This window comes from Saimiri boliviensis, chromosome 17, assembly GCF_048565385.1.
Source record: "Saimiri boliviensis isolate mSaiBol1 chromosome 17, mSaiBol1.pri, whole genome shotgun sequence".
NCBI lineage: Eukaryota > Metazoa > Chordata > Mammalia > Primates > Cebidae > Saimiri > Saimiri boliviensis.
This window is the reverse complement of record NC_133465.1, coordinates 65,344,502-65,364,017: the sequence shown is the minus strand read 5'-3', so window position 1 is coordinate 65,364,017 and position 19,516 is coordinate 65,344,502. Positions and strand designations below refer to the sequence as shown.

At 50.6% G+C, this 19,516-nt stretch overlaps 1 protein-coding gene across 5 annotated transcripts in view; it reads right to left on the bottom strand.

The window, feature by feature from the left end:
• Positions 1 to 19,516, bottom strand: part of SAP30BP (SAP30 binding protein) — a 40,937-nt gene that overhangs the window by 2,128 nt on the left and 19,293 nt on the right. For 2 of the 5 annotated variants that reach the window (XM_010342418.3, XM_074388981.1), the window contains exons 4-9: positions 13,669 to 13,770; positions 11,028 to 11,070; positions 5,184 to 5,272; positions 2,264 to 2,355; positions 1,461 to 1,521; positions 956 to 1,007 (exon numbers count right to left, since the gene is read on the bottom strand). In XM_010342418.3, coding sequence (XP_010340720.1) covers positions 956 to 1,007; positions 1,461 to 1,521; positions 2,264 to 2,355; positions 5,184 to 5,272; positions 11,028 to 11,070; positions 13,669 to 13,770 — 439 coding nt within the window. The other 3 variants (XM_003931725.4, XM_010342420.3, XM_010342419.3) reach the window with 2 other exon arrangements.

The window sequence follows — 19,516 nt, the reverse complement described above, 5'->3', positions numbered from 1 at the left end:
ACTGCCGCACAGGGGAATACAGGCCCAATGGCGACTACCTTCCTACTGACTGAGAGAAGCTGGAATGAGAAATTATGATGTAAAATGTTGGCAATGAATTCAAATTAAAAGAAAAAATTCATGAAGGCCAAACAAAGCACCTCTATAGGCCCCTGGGCTGCAGGCTCAGGACCTATAGTCTAGGGGTTTAGGCCTTCTGATGTTCCTCCACTTCTCCCAAACTGGTACCTTAAGAATAAGCCGTGCTTGCCGGGCACAGTGGCTGACGCCTATAATCCCAGCACTTTGGGAGGCTGAGGCAGGTAGATCATGAGGTCAAGAGATCGAGACCATCCTTGGTCAACATGGTGAAACCCCGTCTCTACTAAAAATACAAAACTTAGCTGGGTGTGGTGGTGTGCACCTGTAGTCCCAGCTACTTGGGAGGCTGAGGCAAGAGAATTGCTTGAACCCAGGAGGTGGAGATTGCGGTGAGCCAAGATCTCGCCATTACACTCCAGCCTGGGTAACAAGCGAAACTCCGACTCAAAAAAAAAAAAAAAAAAAAAAAGCTGTGCTCCCACTGGCCTCGGAGCATTCTGCCTACACCTGCCTGGCCCCTAAGCCTCCTCAAACCTCAGCTTGAATACAGTTTCAGCAGCAAGGCCTTTCCATCCCTTTGGCCGGGTTAGATGACCCTGCTTGCCAAAGCTCCCTGTACCCAGCAACTCCGTCATCATCAACACTCATCGATGCTGGCATTACTGGTGTGATGTTCCGTCTTCTTTGCTGTGGCATAAGCCTCTTAAGTCAGGAGTGGGTCTATCTCATTCAGGCCTGTATCCAGCCCCTCCCTTGAACATGGCCTGATGTAGAGGAGACCCTGAAACATGTATCACCTGGAAAACCAACTGACTAAACAAAGGGACAGTCGGGTGGGCGGATGAGGTATATGGGAGGAGGGACGAAATGCTACCTAATGCCTCATAGTATGAGTCCTCAGACCAGCCATGGGGATCAAACATATCCTGCAAAGGAAAAGGTGAAGTTGCAGTTAGTAGGAACCATTAGATGACAAATGACTCAGAAACCCAAGTTCCATGCCCGAGTCTTTCTATGGAGCTTCCTGGCCTGGGGTCCCCTTACCCAGGGCTTGGCTGTCATTCCTGGTCTCTAGCCAAGGGCAGTCAGCAAGTGCTAAAGGGAGCACAATGTCCCTGTCCAGAGACCCCCAGGTGAGCCTACAAGAGCAGCAGGTCTACACATGGCCCTGTCAGGGGCCAGGCACCAGGACGACCACTGGAATCTCTTTACTGGACTATTTCAGAACAATAGGGACTTAAACCAAAGAGATGGGGACTGTGCTTTTCAACCAGCGGTGCCACTCCATGGACCTTACTGTTGATGCAGGTCAAATCCCATGGAACAAACACAGGACCCTGGTGTCCCTATCACCCTCCAGCCCCGTGTGCCAGACGCACCTTTGGATAGTTGGTGCCAAGCTCGTCAATGGCACAGAACTGGATCAGCTTCTCGTAGATGCTGAAAGAACAGCACAGGTGCTGAGCAGGCCCAAGTCCACGTCCCTGCACGACACCTGAACCATCAAGTTCCCTGGGCTGACACAAAACCTTCAAAACCTTTAAACCCAGCTTAGTGGTTCTAAGCAACCTTCCTGATGGCCCTCCACCCTACCAGGGAGACGGACCTGTTAACTAGGGGCCGGGAAGAGCATGGGGTCAAGGTGATGGCTAAGTTTTGTCTCACTGACCTTCAGTCTGCATGGCTGGGTTGGACTCACCACACTCAGGCCCACACAAAGGACATGCTCTTTCCTGGGTATTTCACTAGCTTGAGCATTAAATGGAATAAGACCAGACACAGCTCTGGTCCTAAGGCCTCTCACCTATATGCAAAAATCAGCTTTTTGGAGTTAAGATGAACCTACAGTAATTGTCCAGTCCAATCCCTTCCGTGAGCACAGAGGCCTTGAGAGATCATGTGCTTTGGGCTCAGAGGAAGGACAAAGAACTCAGCTAGGTCTCCCTCATCCCAGCCCAGGTCTCGGTAGGTACTGCTTTATGTGTTTTGTCTCGATGAATGGCAAGCCTCTGGCTGGGTTAATGCAGTCTGCTGTGTCTAGCAGGCACTCAGTGTAATGACAAGTGTGGGTGATGGTTTGGGCTCAGGGCTTTTCCTCACCACCTTCTTCGGTATGTCTCAGCCGTTAGGTCAACATTAATAACTCAGTAAACTCTGCAGGCTCAACTCAAGGGAAACTTACCTGGGGTTCCGAAATTCTTTCTTCCTTTGGATAATGTAGTTCATATCCATTCCCTCCTTTATCTTTCGTTCATAAAGCTTCTGGATCTTGTCCTATGGAACAGGAGCAGAGGGCGCATACGACAGAAGCCCAGGTCCCTCCACTGTCCCAGCCCCTGGTCACCAGTGCTGTGTGCAGCATGAACGTGAGGCTCCAGAGCCATGCAAAGCCCAGCTTGACCTTGTGTTAAAATTTAATCTACTCTTTCTCCACCCTGCCTTTGCCCAGAGCTGCACACAAGTAGGATAAACTCAGACCAGGCTGCTTCCATCGCTGAGGTTTCCTGACACCCTCTTGATGACAGTATAGTGAGCAGTGAAAAGATCACAGCAGAGGAGCCACGGAGAAAATAATGAAGAAAGCCCCAACCGGTTAATCAGTTCCAGAATCATCCGAAGAAGGATTCAGGGCATTGGTGTTGATATGCAGGGACTGAATCCTGGTTTTAAATTTTAACATGAGGTCAAGTCCTTAGCAGAACTGTGACCCAGGGGAGACTTCGGAAGGGCTATGTCCTTTTGATGGGAGGCAGGAGTAGAGTTTTTTGAATCTGGTCTTGCAAACTTTTTATGGGGTGGCTCACAGGTGGCTGGTCCACACCAGTTTATCGAGAGCATAGAGGGCTGACTGCTTATCTCTCCCCCACACTCCCCCACGGGTCACTGCCTGGCTTTCAATGGGAGAGTGGAGAACCACCCGGAGGGATCCAGGCTTACCTACTGTGGCCAGTGCCACAGGTGTCCACAGCCCATGGAGATGATGCCCACAGTAGATGGCATCAGCACAGCCCAGTGCCAACGAAGAGGCCCAAGACACCAGAATCTCATGGCAGTAAGGCGGGCACTGGCCCAGGGCAAGATCTACTTACAGCCTCCCCTGAGGTGGGGGTTAAATACAGATTCTCCAGAAGGAAAACATCTGAGGCACCGCACCTGCCAAAGCGGGTGGGCAGGCCTGAAGGGCCCATGTGACAATATTTAGGGCACATCAGGAGGGGTGATCCACTCCCCTTGTTAGAGGCCACATCTTTCTACTGAGACTGGCCAGAGCAAGAGCTGAACTGTAGAGACGTCTGTGATATAATCGCCAAGACTCAAGAATCTCTTCCCTCCAAGCTATCTCCTTCAGGGTAATGGAGGGAGCCATATACAGAAGGCTCGGCAACTTGAGGAGGACCCATGTCTTACAGATGACTTGGCTGCATCTCCTGGGCCATTAGATCAGTTCTACCACCCCAGAGGAACTAAAATGTTTGCTCAAGTGGCATGGTTTGCACCATCAGGAGGCACATTCAGCACCGGAGGCATCGCTGCTGTCTCTGCTTGGCAGGTTGCTGGAGTTGTCCTTACAAGCTGGAGCTTGTTGTCTGCCTCCCTGGCATGGAGGGTGATGTGATTCTGGAGGGTGGTGGTGGGGAGACAGCTCAGCAATGGGAGGAGACTTCCAGGAAGGGAAGAGAATCTGCGCTGCATCCCCGGTTCTGACTCTGGCCCTCCCCCGGCTTGCTGCATTCTTTAGCCTTGGGTCCCATTAGTCATCTATCCGTTAGGGTGGTGCCATGGGCTTGCTGTGTAGTTGAAGGCATCCAGTGGTAGCTCCAGGATCAAAGGTGAAGCAGGTGGTCCAGGAGCCATGATTGTGCAGCCATGGGTGCCTGTTTTATTGTTCATCACAAGGGAACTCACAGAGGGACAAGGAGAACCATGAGCTGAACCCCAGCTGTCCCCCAAGGGAGTGTAACTGCACTAAAAGCTTCGACTCCTTGGGATTTTAAAACCTCCAGTCACAGGCTGGGCGCGGTGGCTCAAGCCTGTAATCCCAGCACTTTGGGAGGCCGAGGCGGGTGGATCACAAGGTCGAGAGATCGAGACCATCCTGGTCAACATGGTGAAACCCTGTCTCTACTAAAAATACAAAAAAATCAGCTGGGCATGGTGGTGCGTGCCTGTAATCCCAGCTACTCAGGAGGCTAAGGCAGGAGAATTGCCTGAGCCCAGGAGGCGGAGGTTGCGGTGAGCCGAGATCGCGCCATTGCACTCCAGCCTGGGTAACAAGAGCGAAACTCCGTCTCAAAAAAAAAAAAAACAAAAAACCTCCAGTCAGGTCTGCACATTCTGTCAGGCAAGAAGCTACTGAATCAGCATTTTAGAAATATATCAGGATAGAAACCTTTTAAGTGCTTGTGTTTTTTTTTTTTTTTTTTTTTGAGACGGAGTTTCGCTCTTGTTACCCAGCCTGGAGTGCAATGGCACGATCTCGGCTCACCGCAACCTCCGCCTCCTGGGTTCAGGCAATTCTCCTGCCTCAGCCTCCTGAGTAGCTGGGATTACAGGCATGCACCACCACGCCCAGCTAACTTTTTGTATTTTTTTAGTAGAGACGGGGTTTCACCATGTTGACCAGGATGGTCTCGATCTCTCGACCTTGTGATCCACCCACCTCGGCCTCCCAAAGTGCTGGGATTACAGGCTTGAGCCACCGCGCCCGGCCAAGTGCTTGTGTTTTTTTATAATTGTAATTTATTTTACATTCTGAGGGTTCCTCAGTTTCTTAGCAAAGCTCCTTCTGAGAAGCTCCCATTGGCCCAGAAGGGCTGCACAGAGAAGGTTATGTTATTTTCTTCGCCTCTGCTTAGGACCTTACTGAGAGCAAGCCAGGGCTGCTCTGCTGGAGGAGCACCAGGGCACATGGCAGTGGGTGTAGGAGCCGACTCCTGAGGTGAGGCTAATAGGAGGTAAAGCGGACCCTTCCCACCTGGCAGTTTCTTTAAAGAAGCCTTGGTCCCTTTCCCTGCCATGGTCTCTTCAGGTTAAGACCAAACCAAACACGTAACCCAGGCTATTTAATCTATCCGGCCTCAGTAGCCAAGCCTCATGCTTACTTGTAAGTGATTTGAACATCTGCCAGGGGGTTCTGGCGGGATCTTGATTTCATCAGGCGACATGTTCCGAACTCTTTCAGAAAAGGAGGCTGTTGAGAGAAGAGGGAAAAATTCTGTAGGTGGGGGATTAGCACAAGGGACAGACATGGACAAAAAAACGTAAGCACATACAGTGTTTCCAGGTGGGATAAACACTATGAAAACAGTACAACTGAGTGTTTGGGTGTGGCCTCTCTGAGGTGTCATCTGAGTTGAGACTGAATGACCAAAAGGGGTGGGCCATGTGCCAGCTTGAGCAAAGAAAAGTCCAGGTAGAGTGTATAACTGTATGCAGCAGTTAAGTTTTTTCCTTTCATGCCTATAATCCCAACATTTTGGAAGGCCAAGGTGAGCAGATCATTTGAGGTCAGGAGTGAGACCGGCCTGGCCAATATGGTGAAACCCCGTCTCTACTGAAAATACAAAAATCAACTGGCATGGTGACGCATGCCTGTAATCCCTGCTACTCGAGAGGCTGAGGCTCAAGAATCGCTTGAACCCGAAGGTGGAGGCTTCAGTGAGCCAAGATCGTGCCAATATACTTCAACCTGGGTGACAGAGTGAGACTCTGTCTCAAAAAAGGAAATAAAATACATAGAATAAAAAAATAAATAAATAATAAAAGAGATGGGGGTTTTACTCTGTAACCCAGGCTAGGGTGTAGTGGTACAATCAAAGCTCACTGCAACGTTGAACTCTTGGGCTCAAGCAATCCTGTCTCAGCCTCCTGAGTAGCAAGGACTACAGGCGCATGCCACCATGCCTGGCTAATCTTAAAAGTTTTTGTAAAGATGGGGGCTCGTTATGTTGTCAAGGCTGGTCTTGAACTGTTGGATCAAGCCGTACTCCTACCTCTGCCTCTTAAAGTGCTGGGATCATGGGTATGAGCCACTATGCCCAGCCCATAATGGTAAACTTTTTCTTTTCTTTTTTTTTTTTTTTGAGATGGATTTTCGCTCTTGTTACCCAGGCTGGAGTGCAGTGGCACGATCTCGGCTCACCGCAACCTCCGCCTCCTGGGTTCAGGCAATTCTCCTGCCTCAGCCTCCTGAGTAGCTGGGATTACAGGCACGTGCCACCATGCCCAGCTAGTTCTTTGCATTTTTAGTAGAGACGGGGTTTCACCATATTGACCAGGATTGTCTCGATCTCTCGACCTTGTGATCCACCCACCTCGGCCTCCCAAAGTGCTGGGATTACAGGCGTGAGCCACCGCGCCCAGCCCATAATGGTAAACTTTTAAGGAAAGAGTCAGCAGTGTGCCGGTAAATGTTTAACCACCACAGGGATGGGGAACTGGGGAGGCGTCACTGGAGTGGGGATGGCGGGGGCGGGGGGGGGGGAGGCGCATGATCTGTAGGATTTGCCATTTCTTGTGGTGTAAATTCTCCTGCCATGGCCAAATTTAAGATACCAAAGTGAAGTCGCTGAACCCAGGGCGGGGAAGAGATGTGCACAATAGGCTCACAATGTGAACCAGCTCCAGCCTACGTTGGGTACGTCTCTGCCTAGGCTACAGGAGAAACAGAACTCAGGGTTCCCAAAGCATCCAAAATGGCCTTGTGCATAAATGATCTTTTATAGTTATTAGCTTAGAATCTTATAAAAATAAACCAATCGACTCTCTCTTACCCACCTCATTCCTGAGAACAAAAGGCCTGATTCTGATGGGAAGAACCACAACCCCCAGGGGATAATTTCCTCAGAGATCTGCCACTGCCCAGCAGGCCTTGCTCTCTCCAGCCCCTTCCCAGCAGCTTCTGGCCACCCTGGCCCTGCAATCCTGCTTGGGATCGCTGGGACAATGCACTGTTTGTTGTTAAGATTCTGTCTGTGCTCTTCAAAATACTCTCTCATGAAAAGGACCATACAATGAGCAAACAGAAGGCAGGGCAGGGTGCGGCAGGATGAAGAGAAAGAACGAATAAACCACCAGTAACACTCAGCAAGCACTTACTGGGCACCTACTGTGTGCAGGCCCCAGCTAACCCCACTGCTGAGCTGCCCGGGCTGACTTTGCACAGCCTGCCCCTTCTCCTCTCCCCAGGCCAGGTTATTGTTTGCTTAGTAGATAAGGTGCTTTGATCTCCGCCTGGGGTTTCAGTTACAGTAAAGAACGCAGTGCTGAGGAGGGCTGGGGACAAGGCCCCCGGACTCTGCTAGTCCAGCTGCTACAGGACAAGCCTATGCACAATGCAAATACACTCTGAAACAGGGGTCGAGCCTGGGGCCATCCTAAAAACACGACTTCAAGTGCTGATTTTCGCTGCTGTCGATGGATTCTTGTTGGAAGCGCCCCAAGAACAGAACACTAACCTGCCATTTTGCGTGAGGGCAAGAGAACAAAGACTGGGTGACACACTGATCAGAGGTCCTGCTGTGGACCCCAGATGCCAGTGCAGCCCAAGAGCAGGGGACGGAGTGCTTCTCTTTGCCCAGCAGCTTCCTTTGGTCTGATTCCTCAAGCAAAGGTGACACCCATATATGGCTGGAATTCAAGTCTCCTCCTGACTTCCTCCTTTCTCCCAGCCCCAGGATAGGTGACAGGGCTAAACCTGTGGCTGCAGAAGCTGGTGGAGAGCGGAATCAGCTTGGGGGGAGCTGGTCCTATCTCACAAGCAGCAGCAACAAAAGCAAGGAGGGCCCTGGCAGGCACTGGGCACATAAACAAGCAGCGTTATGTTCTTCCCTGGGCTGGAGAGTTCATATGTGTGCATGCAACAGAGACACAAAGAGTGCCCTTTGGCATTTGCCAGGAAAGCCTTTTGGAAAAACAGGGTGTGACCCTGTTGCCACAGCAACTCAGCCATACTCTGGGGCTCACATGGCATACAGTGTGATAAGAGGAGCCCTCCCTGAAGCCCAGGGCTTGAAACAAGATAATTCCTAGGAAGCAGGCTGGCAAATAAAGGGACACATTTAGGAAAACTAGATACAAAGGTACAACACAGAGTTTGGAAGCAACCCTTCAATAATCCTTTCCTTCCTGAGTCCTGGAATGAATCTGAGTGGAAGACATGAGGCCCACATTTATTATGAGCAGACAGAACCTCAAGCCATGTCCCAGGACATATATAGCGCAATGTGTCCAGTCACTTGGAAGCAGTGCCTGGGTCTGTGGTGGCTACTGCCTGGGCCTGATGGGGGTTTTCTCAGAGGCAGCCACACTTAGGACTTGAGAAGCCAGCTGTCAGCATGAGTTGCCCTGGTACGTGCCCAAGGCAGACAACACCCATAGTGCCCACAGCTGCAGGGAGGGATCTGCACAGGAGCAGCTAGTTGGACAGGCTGATGGGATGGGAGGGAGGGAGTGAGCTGGGGGCCCCAGGGGACAGTGGAGTATCTGCAGCTCCTAAGTGACACAGAGAACTCAACTGCACTGCCACACCAGCACCACTGCTCTAGGCTCAGGCGTGGGCATCAGCAAGGCCCTGGAGGGCACAGACAGGGTGTGTACGCTCCGCTCTGTCAAGGGGCTACAGAGCTGCAGATGCCTGTGGCTTGGCTTCTCTGCTCTCCTGCTTGTTCTGTTAAAGCTAGGGCCGTCTACATGCATGGACAAGCTTCCCATATCTGGTAAGCAATGTGAGTCTTGACACCAGAGTGGACAAAAGAAACTTAGGCAGAGGGGTTGATATGTGCCGCCATCATGAACAGAAGCCACTCTGCCTTCAACTAATTATGTCTTCAGTAAAAGGAGCTACATGAGCCTTCCATGAGGAACGGTGAGTCATTAAAATGATGCCGGTTAAAAATCCATTTGTGTGTTCCATGGGTGAATGAGTAAACAAACGGTGGTGTATCCCTACAGTGAAATATTACTTGGCTACACAAGGAAACTCTGGACATGCCCAACAACATGGATGAGCCTTGCAAGCGCTGTGCTGAGTGAGAAGCCAGACAAAAACCCTAGCTCCATTTCTATCCCTGGTTCTCAACTGGGCGCAATTCTGCCCCAAGGGGACATTTGGCAATGTCTGGAGATGTGGATCATCCTCACACCTGCGGGAGGGAGAGTGCCTAAGGCATGTAGGAGTAGAGACCAAGGGCACTGCTCTAACACCCTACAAAGCACAGGAAGGCCCCACAACAATCATCCAGCCCAAAGTGTCAGTAGCGCCCGGGCTGGGAGATCCTGATTTATAGGAAATTCTCAAAAAGGCAAAGCTATAGTGAGGAAAGTGTAGATCACGACTTGCCTGAGGCTGAGGGAGGGAATCACCTGTAACAGGGTCCGGGCAAGAGGGAACATTTTGGAGTGATGGACATGTTCTGTATCACGATTGTAGTGGGGGCTAACACAACTATACACATCTGTCAAAATTCATCAAATGGCACACTTAAAATTGGCAAATCTTACTGTATGTAAATTATACCTCAATAAAGCTATTTCCAAAAAGCGGCAGAGAGAGAAAAAGTGACAAGTTGGCCCTGGAAGCAGCTGAGGGCTGAGATGGCTGATGCCCACACACATTCCACCGCCTGCCCAGCACCCCTAGCAATAGCGAGGGCATCTGCATTGGCATGTGACAGGCTGCTTGCTGATCCCCGGCTGCGCCGTTTCTCAAAGTGAACAGCAGGGTCAGCTCGGGTGATGGTGGGGAGAAGAGGCCGAGGCTCCCATCCACACCCACCCCGTGGATCACCCCCTTAGGGCAGGCTGTCGGCTTCCCAGCAGATGCACACGCTGCTTCCTCTGCCCTCAAAGCCAAATGTTGCACCCCTACGCACCACTTTATAAAGAGCAAACTCTAGATTTTAGAAAAATCCTGGTTTTTATAGGATTTGAAAGACTCAAGCTCCATCAGAGCACTCAGGGATTAAGGTCCTCCTGCTGAGGGTCTGGGCTGCTCAGTGTTATCCTGTTCCTACCCAATCCGTCTTCAAAAAACAAACAGAATGAACGATTCCCAGCTCCTTTAGTTCAGGAAAAGGAGAACAGGCTCCGGAGCACAACTCCCAGCAAAGAGGTCCTACTGGAAGAAAGCCTGGGTGGGAGGGTCTGAGCACTGGAGCAGCACTTCCAGGTGGTCCCTGGGCTCTGAACCTCCAGGGCTGGAGCCAGTAAGCCACCGCGGCAAGGCTGCAGAAGGCAAGAGCCTGTTTGTGAAGATCAGCGGGATGGGCAGGGGAGCTGGTAATGGCTGCCACAGAGAGGGAGAGCCAACCCCACCAAGGGCTCTGGACTCAGATACCAGGAACTCCCCCTGGGTCGGGCTTTGGGAGCCACGTGAAAGGAGCTGGGGGGCTTTCTAAAAGGATTAAAAGGCTGGGCTAGCGCAGGACTTGATAATGTGTGCTGTTTTCCAGAAACAGAGTGTCCCTGCTCTCCCAAGTCACAAAGAGCCCCAGACTCCAGGGCTGAGGCATGTTTCTGCCTGGGGACAAAGCAAAGTGCCAGCAGAGGCCACATGCTGACTCCTTGAGCCGCATGCAGATGCCAGCAGAGAGGGGGAGGAGGGGGCACAAAGACAGAGGACAGGCCCGGGGCACTAAGGGAAGCAGAGACCAAGACACGCTCCCAGCTGAAGGGGCCCTGAATTCCCTCTTGACAGCGCTGGCAACCGACCAAACCCAATAAAACGCCACCACAAATACGATTTCCAAAGAAGAACTGTTCCCTGGGCGTCTCACCCGTGGTATCCTAGGAAATGCCAAAGGCCTTGAGAGGGAGCCAAAGGGATCATGGCGGTCATAGCAGACAGAAGCCCTGTGGGGTGACAGGCCTGGCATGGCCAGAAGCCAGGCCGCTAGGGGCAAGGCTGAGAAACGCACCTCCCACCCCCCAGCTCCCGCGATACTCACCCACGAGTTCCTGGGGGTCTCGCTTTTCTGCTTCCGTATTATCCTGCAAAAGAGAAATACAAGGAGGTAAGACTGGGGTCCTGGGCCAGCTATTCTCCGCTGAGACCACTCAGGGTTCTTAAGGACGGAGAAAAGGTAAAAGCACCGCTAGGAACACTAAGGGTAAGCTGATGCCTCAGGGGCCTCTGGCACCCCCGAGCCTTCGAACCCTCTTCTTCCGGCATCGCAGCAGCCGGATGCTCCAGAGCCCCACGCCGGTCTCTCCTCCATGCCTCTTCAGTGACCAAACACAGCGCTGAGGAGAACACACACTAGCAAGCCTGCCGCGGCCACCCGGACAATGTATGCCCTGCCTGTTGAGCGCTCCTGGGTCCGAGGAAGCATGCCTGAATGGAGTGCAGAGCTCAAGGCCCCAGCTAGCCCAGACACCACTGCCTCTACCGCTGGTACCGAGGAAGCAAGAGGTGACTGCTTTGTTAACAGCAGACTCTCGAGATGAAAATGCAGACTAGTTGCTCCCAAGAGACTTTTCTTATTTTTGGTTCAAAAAAGGGAGGCTTTATCATGAGGATAAAGGGGCAGCTCATGGAACCTCAGAGCAAGCATGCAGCGAACCTTCAAAGAGCGACAGAACGGGGCTCCCAGAGAGGTTCTGGGCTCAAGGCAGCCTCTCTCAGGCTCTCAGCTCTTTACACTGGCTTTATCCTCCCTTCAAAGAAAAGCTTCTTTCAATCCTGAATGCAAACACTGTCCCATGACAGTCACGTTCACAGGTCCTGCAGAAACCTGAGAGCAAAGGCTAGAGGTTTTCTGGATTTCACTGCTCCATAGTAAATGTTTCATCTAAACCAAACTCAATGCAGAGAAGGCCATGGTCCAAGCCCCAGATCACACGTCTTCCTTTGCCTCCATTGTCCCAAGTGTAAAATGGCAAGAACATACCTGTTTCCCCCATTTCTGGGTTGCTGACACCCAGCCCCTCAAACCCAGCTAGATCAACAATCTCAAAGGCCACACTTGCTAATGATCAGAAGAGCAGAAGCAGAGTTCACAGAAAGTCGTGGGACACCAGGTCCTTTCCCTCTGATCAGCGAGGCAGGAGGGACAGGAAGCACCCTGCACAAGACGTTCTTGAGGACAGGCGCAGAGCTCCGCAGGCTCCACTTACACAAAGACATGGCACACCACACCATGGCTCAAAAGGAGGGTGCCAGGGAGGCCACCCAGTTCCCCATCCTGAGCCTAGACTCAGTCTTAGACCCCTTCCCAAAAAGTCCCTCCTGATGCCAGGACAGGCCAAATTTCCCATTCCTCTGAACACTGTAGCTATTCTTTCAACCTGGCGGGGCACCACATCCAGGCCAGGCTGCTTAGTAACCGTCTCTTTGAGCCACTGCCCCCTGCCAATCAGGTGGGCAAAGAGGAGGCTGGGAGTGGGCAGGGAGGCGCGCCTGGAGGACTGCCACGCCAACTTCAGGTTGCAGTCATAAATCAGCGGCTCTACAGAGACTGCCAGTCTCTCAGGGGACCAGCAACAATGCCTTTGTAGCAGTGACTCTGAAACCAATGTTCCTCAGTGTCAGTAACAAAACATGGGGCTGGGAAATGTCCTTAAATTTTCCCTTTAGAGAACAGCTTTTTGGGTGCTGATTATGGGAAAACATCAGCTCCTACCTCCCCGCTGCCAGCTGGCTGATCATATGGGACTGTCCATTCATTAACTCTTCCTCCAGCCCCCACTCACCCTTCCCCAAGGTTCCACACCACACCACGCCCACCCCTTCTCATGGACTCACTGCAGAAGCCCAATCCCCACACAGGGAGTCTACCGCATCTACCCCAGAGCCACAGGAAGTGTCACCAAACGCGCGATGGCTCTTCAAAGGGAAACACACTTGCCACTTCAGGGGCTCCTTAGGTAAAGTAAGAGGCCAGGAGCCTCCCTGTGGCTTCTTGTGGCTTTTGTGACCCTGGAGATGGCAAGGTGTGTGGGATATGTGTGCTGCCAGGCCCAGCTGAGGTTGTTGAGTCACGTCTCTGGAAGAAAAGAGATGATGGGGCAAAATCACAGGAAGTATTTTAACCCTTTTAGTCTTTCCCTTTAGCTCGGTTCTCCAGTCCCCACCCCCAATTATTCCTTCTATGCCTAAGACATACATATACTGGGTAGGTGGGTTTCGATTTGACAACTAGTCTGGTCTTTGCTTTTCTATCCTCTTAGTACAAAAAAAGTGTGTGGCATGCCCAGAGTATACCCTAAGCTCACAACACTGGGACTCTCAGTTCTGAACTTGAGGCCCAGAAGCAAGGCCCATCCAATTTCCCAGCAGCACAATCCAGCTCCACAGGCCCTCCACCCTCAGTGCCTCTGAACAAAGTACTGACCAACGGACCATGGACCCAACTCCGAGTTCAAGAAGATTCTTCTGCCTTATGAGAACCCGTTAAACCAAACGCATGAAGTAGCCTGGACAGTTCGGAAGCCACACGCATGCTCAGGAAGTGGCCAGAGCTGCGCTAAGGTCTCCTAAGACAACTCTGGAATCTGTGTTGGTTCAGATTCCCATTGGTGTCACAGGCACCCTTGGGACCTAGAAGGCTCTGGAGAATCAAGCTGGGAATTTGCCTCCTGCGGCTATACCTTGTCATGTTTAGAATGTGATTCTTCTGCCCTCTGAGTCCAACAAGCTGGGCCGTGAGCTTGCTGAGCCCTGGGCGCCTCTGTCACTGTGCCGAGCTTCTCCTGAAGAAGAAAGACAACAACCTAAGTTCTCTGGATCCTAAAGTGCCCACTTGGCCAGGCATGGTGGCTCACGCCTGTAATTCCAGCACTTTGGGAGGCTGAGGGGGGCCAGACTGCTTAAGGCCAGGAATCTGAGACCAGCCTGTAGTCCCAGCTACTTGGGAGGCTGAGACAGGAAGACCACCTGAGCCCAGGTCAACGCTACAGTGAGCTATGATCATGCCACTGCACTCCAGCCTGGGTGACACAGGGAGAACCTGGAATACCTCAGAGTTGCTTTTTAGTGCCATTTACACACCACCAACCACTGAATCAAGTTTCATCCAACGAAAGCAGCCTCTATTCAAACAGTAACCATATTCGTCTATAATGACCTCTATCACAAGGAGGACGACAGGCCTAAAGAGACATCTTCTTACCAGTCATGTCTCAGATACCAGGCATTCAGTATCAAAAATGAGGCCGGGCACTGTGGCTCAAGCCTGTAATCCCAGTAAATTGGGAGGCCAAGGCAGGCGGATCACGAGGTCAGGACTTCAAGACCAGCTTGACCAACATGGTGAAACCCCGACTCTACTAAAAATACAAAACTTAGCGAGGCATGGTGGTGTTTGCCTGTAGTCCCAGCTACTTGGAAGGCTGAGGCAGGAGAATCACTTGAACCCTGGAGGTGGAGGTTGCCGTGAGCCAAGATCACACCGCTGCACTCCAGCCTGGGTGACAGAGACTCTGTTTCAGAAAAAAAAAAAAAAAAGAGGAGGAAAAAAAAGAAAAATAAACCAAGCACCCATGACAGTTGTCATGGAAGCATGCCACGTGTCAGAAAAAAACATGTTATGAAGGATCGATTTTATAATTTTTTTAAAAAATTGTTATTTTATTTTAGATTCAGCAGTATCTGTGCAGGTCTGTTACATGGATATATTATACAATTGGTGGTAAGGTTTGGGCTCCTAGTGTACCCATTACCAAAAAGTGAACACTGTCACCAGTAGGTAATTTTTCAACCTTCACCTCCCACCCATTGAAATGTTTTAAATGGTAGAACTAAGGAGATGGAAGAAAGGTTCAATTATTTTAAACTGCCAGTTGTTCAAGGCACTGGTGTTATCACACCTGCTGGAGGGGGAGATTCTCACTTGGCCCCCACAGAGGCAGGAAGCGGGAAGAAGGTTATGAGGATACAAGTAAAAAGCAACAAGAAAGCACTGTTCCTTTCTTCTCCCCCTGAGCAGTGCTTTGAAATGCACAGGAAACACCTGTCTTGACTTGTATGAACCCACCTACTGGCCTCCAGGTAGAAATTCTCAGTTGGTCAAAGTAATGAACTCATCCTGGATGTCTACTCACCAGGCATCTGTCTACATTAGCCAGAGGGCATGGAACCCGCGGCCCAGAGACATGAGCAACAACACGTGGTGAGAACAGGCTGAGGGGTTTTCACCCAGTTCCTAAGGAAGGCAAAAACAAAGTGCCTCACCTAGGAAAGGGAAGCCGCTCCTGGGAGAAGAGAATAGGGCCACCTCTTCAACTCCCTCATTCAAGTCCAATCAAGACACAAGGAAAAATAGGCCAGGCATGGTGGCTCATGTCTGTAATGCCAGCACTCTGGGAGGCGAAGGCAGGCAGATCACTTGAGGCCGGTGGTTTGGTACCAGCCTGGACAACATGGTGAAACCTTGTCTCTACTAAAAAATACAAAAATTAGCCGGGCATGGTGGTACATGCTTGTAATCCCAGCTACTTGAGAGGCGGAGGTTGCAGTGAGCCGAGATTGCGCCACTGCACTCCAGCCTGAAAGAGCAAGATTCTGTCTCAACAACGACAACAGCTAAAAGACACAAGTGAAAATGAAAAGAGAAAAACAAAAGTCAAGTTAGAAAACAGAGAAGGGAGGAAACAGGAAGAATGCTTCAAATGCCGAGCTGGTGGAGGAGACCAATCTGAGCTGAGGCCTCCTCCTCTGCCTACACCCCTAATCCATCCAGACCCCACCTGAGACTAAAGGCCCAACAATCAGAGCAGGAGGTGGCTGCGGCAGGCTGGGGGCTGTCCCTGGAGAAGAACAGTGCTCCCGACCTGCCAATTTGGTTTCTTTTTTTTTTTCTTTTTTTTTCTTTTTTGAGACGGAGTTTCGCTCGTTACCCAGGCTGGAGTGCAATGGCGCGATCTCGGCTCACCGCAACCTCCGCCTCCTGGGCTCAGGCAATTCTCCTGCCTCAGCCTCCTAAGTAGCTGGGATTACAGGCATGCGCCACCATGCCCAGCTAGTTTTTTTTGTATTTTTAGTAGAGACGGGGTTTCACCATGTTGACCAGGATGGTCTCGATCTTTCGACCTCGTGATCCACCCGCCTCGGCCTCCCAAAGTGCTAGGATTACAGGCTTGAGCCACCGCGCCCGGCCTGCCAATTTGGTTTCTTAACCAACTGTGACTGAGACCTGGGAGATGCAACAGCCACAGCTGTAGGTCAGTGGCAGGGACCTGATTCTTAGGAATTACAGAACCTGCAATATGGTTCCTCCGGCAGGGAATACAAAAGTCCAGCCACGGATGAGGCTGCCTAGAGCACAGGAAGGAAGTAAAAACAATATAGACTCACGAAACTAGACAAGCTGCCATTTGATCTGGGAGGGTTTACTCAGCAGAGAAGCACCAAGTCCTGGGTAAGAGAGTGGAGGTTTATTTACAGCCAACAATGCTCCCTCAATCCTTCCTGGAACTGGTCCCACAAAGCACACACAAAGCTCCAGTGTCAAACTTGAGTCCCACAAGGGAGCTGCCACATCTAAATCTCGCCAAATCCAAATGTCACGTTTTCTTTCCAGCTTGGGGACCAGCAGGCACAGAGAAAGCACTCTGAACAGGGCACAGGGCAGCCAGCCCCGAGGCCATAGGTGAGAATGCTACAGACTGGGGGTTTTCTGCTGGACAATGTAATCTTGCATCTTACATGTAGGTGGCAGCTGGGGAGGCAGATTAGTAAAATGACTCCTTCCAAACCTTTATTCTCTCAGACCTGGGACAGCCCACAGCCTGATGAGATCTCACTTCATGAGCCCAGTAGCTCCTTAAAAACAGATCTTCACTGTGATCCACAAGCCCTGAGGATTCCCTGCGGCCATTTCAGCCTCTTCCTCCCCTTTCTGCACTAGGATCTTTGCAATGCCTGCTCCCTGAAATCGCCTTCTCCCCACTCCTGCTTAGAAAGCCCTTTGCAGACCTCAGGCCCAGCCCAAGGACGTCTTCCTCTACCCTCATGACCACCTGGCCAATGAGGACAAACTACCTTACTCCAAGTACTCACAAAAATCGCCACCTGTAACAGCCTGGCCCACAGCAGGTGCTCAAGCACTGATCTCTCTCTCACACACACATACACATATCAGCCACTATCAGTTTTTCTTCAGTTCAGTTTAGGTTCCATACCTACCTTTAGCTGTTATAACTTCAGGCTCCAAGCCTGCTCAACTCCACAGTTAGTTTCGTGTGTAGATTCACAGGAAATGTCAGACAGACAGGCAGCAGAAGAGCAGCTAATGAAAGGGCTAGGCTTGCAATAAAAGGCTGCCAACGGGCAGGAGAAGGTGGGGAAGGGACACCAATACTGAATTACAAAAAAGTTTCAAACCCAATTCTTTGCTCGTCTTCCTGTATCATCTTTTTTTTTTTTTTTTTTTTTTTTTAAGACAGGGTCTCACTCTGTCACAGAAGCTGGAGTACAATAGCACAATCATAGGTCACTGCAGCCTTGACCTTCTGGGCTCAAGCAATTCTCCTGCCTCAGCCTCCCAAGTAGCTGGGATTACAGGCATGCACCACCATGCTTGGCTAATTTTTAATTTTTTGTAGAGGTGGGGTCTCACTATGTTGCCCAGGCTGGTCTTGAACTCCTAGGCTCAAGTAGTCCTCCTGCCGCAGCATCCCAAAGTGCTGGGATTACAGGCATGAGCCACCAGGTCCAGCCCTGTATCTTCTTTCTGAACAGTGGGCCTAATGCTCCTAAATCCTAAGACAAAAAGAATTACTATATAGTTAATTCATTTTTTTTCCCATGGATAATTTATTGAGCATGTACTATACACCAAGCAATGCACCAAGCATTGGGGTTAAAATATGAAAACTCAATCTAGGGGAATAAGTTTAGGTATTATGCTAGGCTCTTCAATTAAGAATCTCATTTAATTTTCACAAGAGTCCCATGAAACTGTGTTCTTAATCATCAGGCAATACGGCTGCTTCAGAACAACTGATATGCCATCTTCCAGAAACCCTCTTGGGGGGGCATCAATATAACGGTCAAAACAAGGTTTTCTGAGATCAATGTGAGTTACTTCAGGTCACCAAGAAAGCAACAATGCTGGGTTACCTTTATAAAATACCACCAAGTTCCAGAAGGAAATTTGGTTTGACAGAGACATGGTTTGAGACTAGGAGTGAGAGCTGTCAACAGCTCAGCAAAGCCTCCAAACCCAATGCTGCATGGGAACATCCCACCCCAGGGGCTAGACGCCAGCCACTGCCACTGGAGAAAGCCCATCGCCAGCACATTTCCTTTCCTTGTATCCTGTTGGCCAGGATTGAGCCACTGCCATGGGCACATGGCCTGCCTGGGAATGGAAACACTCAATTTATCAGAAAAATGGGCGGAAGTTGGAGGGGCCCCTTGGGACACATTGGGATTGCCTTTGCTCTTAGGCTGCTTACTGATGAGAAGGCTCTGCTCCCCCAACCACAGAGGGTTTCTATAGGAATGGGTGAAACAGGAGTTTGCCAAGACTTACTAAGCAGCTCTAGAATTGGCCTTGTAGACTGAAGACAAGGTAGAGAGGGGAAGGGACACAGTTTCTTTCTTTATTTGAAAAATCTGGCTAAATTTACAAAGCCCATGTGGCTCAGCATAGCTCCTGATGTTCTGTTACATGGAACGTGTTGCAACCAATGAGACTTCAATGTAAATGGAGGTAGCCATTTACAAGGGGAGACTTTTGTTATCCGACTATTCCAAATGCAATTTACATTTGATTCAAGACACCTGAAGATTTTTGGTTTCTTGAAAATTATAGAAGATGGTCAGAGAGGGCCATTCCCTTTCTGTCTCACCCCCAGAGTCAGAAGCAGCTATATCTAGCTCCAGAGGTTGCCTCACACCAAAGATCTGGGTCAAGCCCTTGGTGATGGGGCCAAGAAAGCCTTTTTCCCTTCAAGGCTTCCCACAAGAACAGTGTCTCTGTGCTTTAGGTGGATATATTTGGGGGGTTGGGGGGAGCTTGGAGCCAAACAAGGACAAAAGAGACACCTTTGTGAGGCTGAGAATGGCAAAGTGACATCTGCAAGGCACACTACTCTACATGGCTACCAAATTCCAAAAACATCCCTTCTCAGAGGTTGGCTGACAAGCTGAGGAGTGGAGTTACAGCAACATCTCAGGCAAATATACCTGCAGTTCCTGAAAACCAGAGTCGCAGAAATGCAAACTGGTCATCGTCAACACACTGGTAGGAAGAGGACTGAGTTATTCAGAGGGCTAAAAAGAATGCCAGCGGCCGGGCGCGGTGGCTCAAGCCTGTAATCCCAGCACTTTGGGAGGCCGAGGAGGGTGGATCACGAGGTCGAGAGATCGAGACCAACCTGGTCAACATGGTGAAACCCCGTCTCTACTAAAAATACAAAAAAAATTAGCTGGGCATGGTGGTGCGCGCCTATAATCCCAGCTACTCAGGAGGCTGAGGCAGGAGAATTGCCT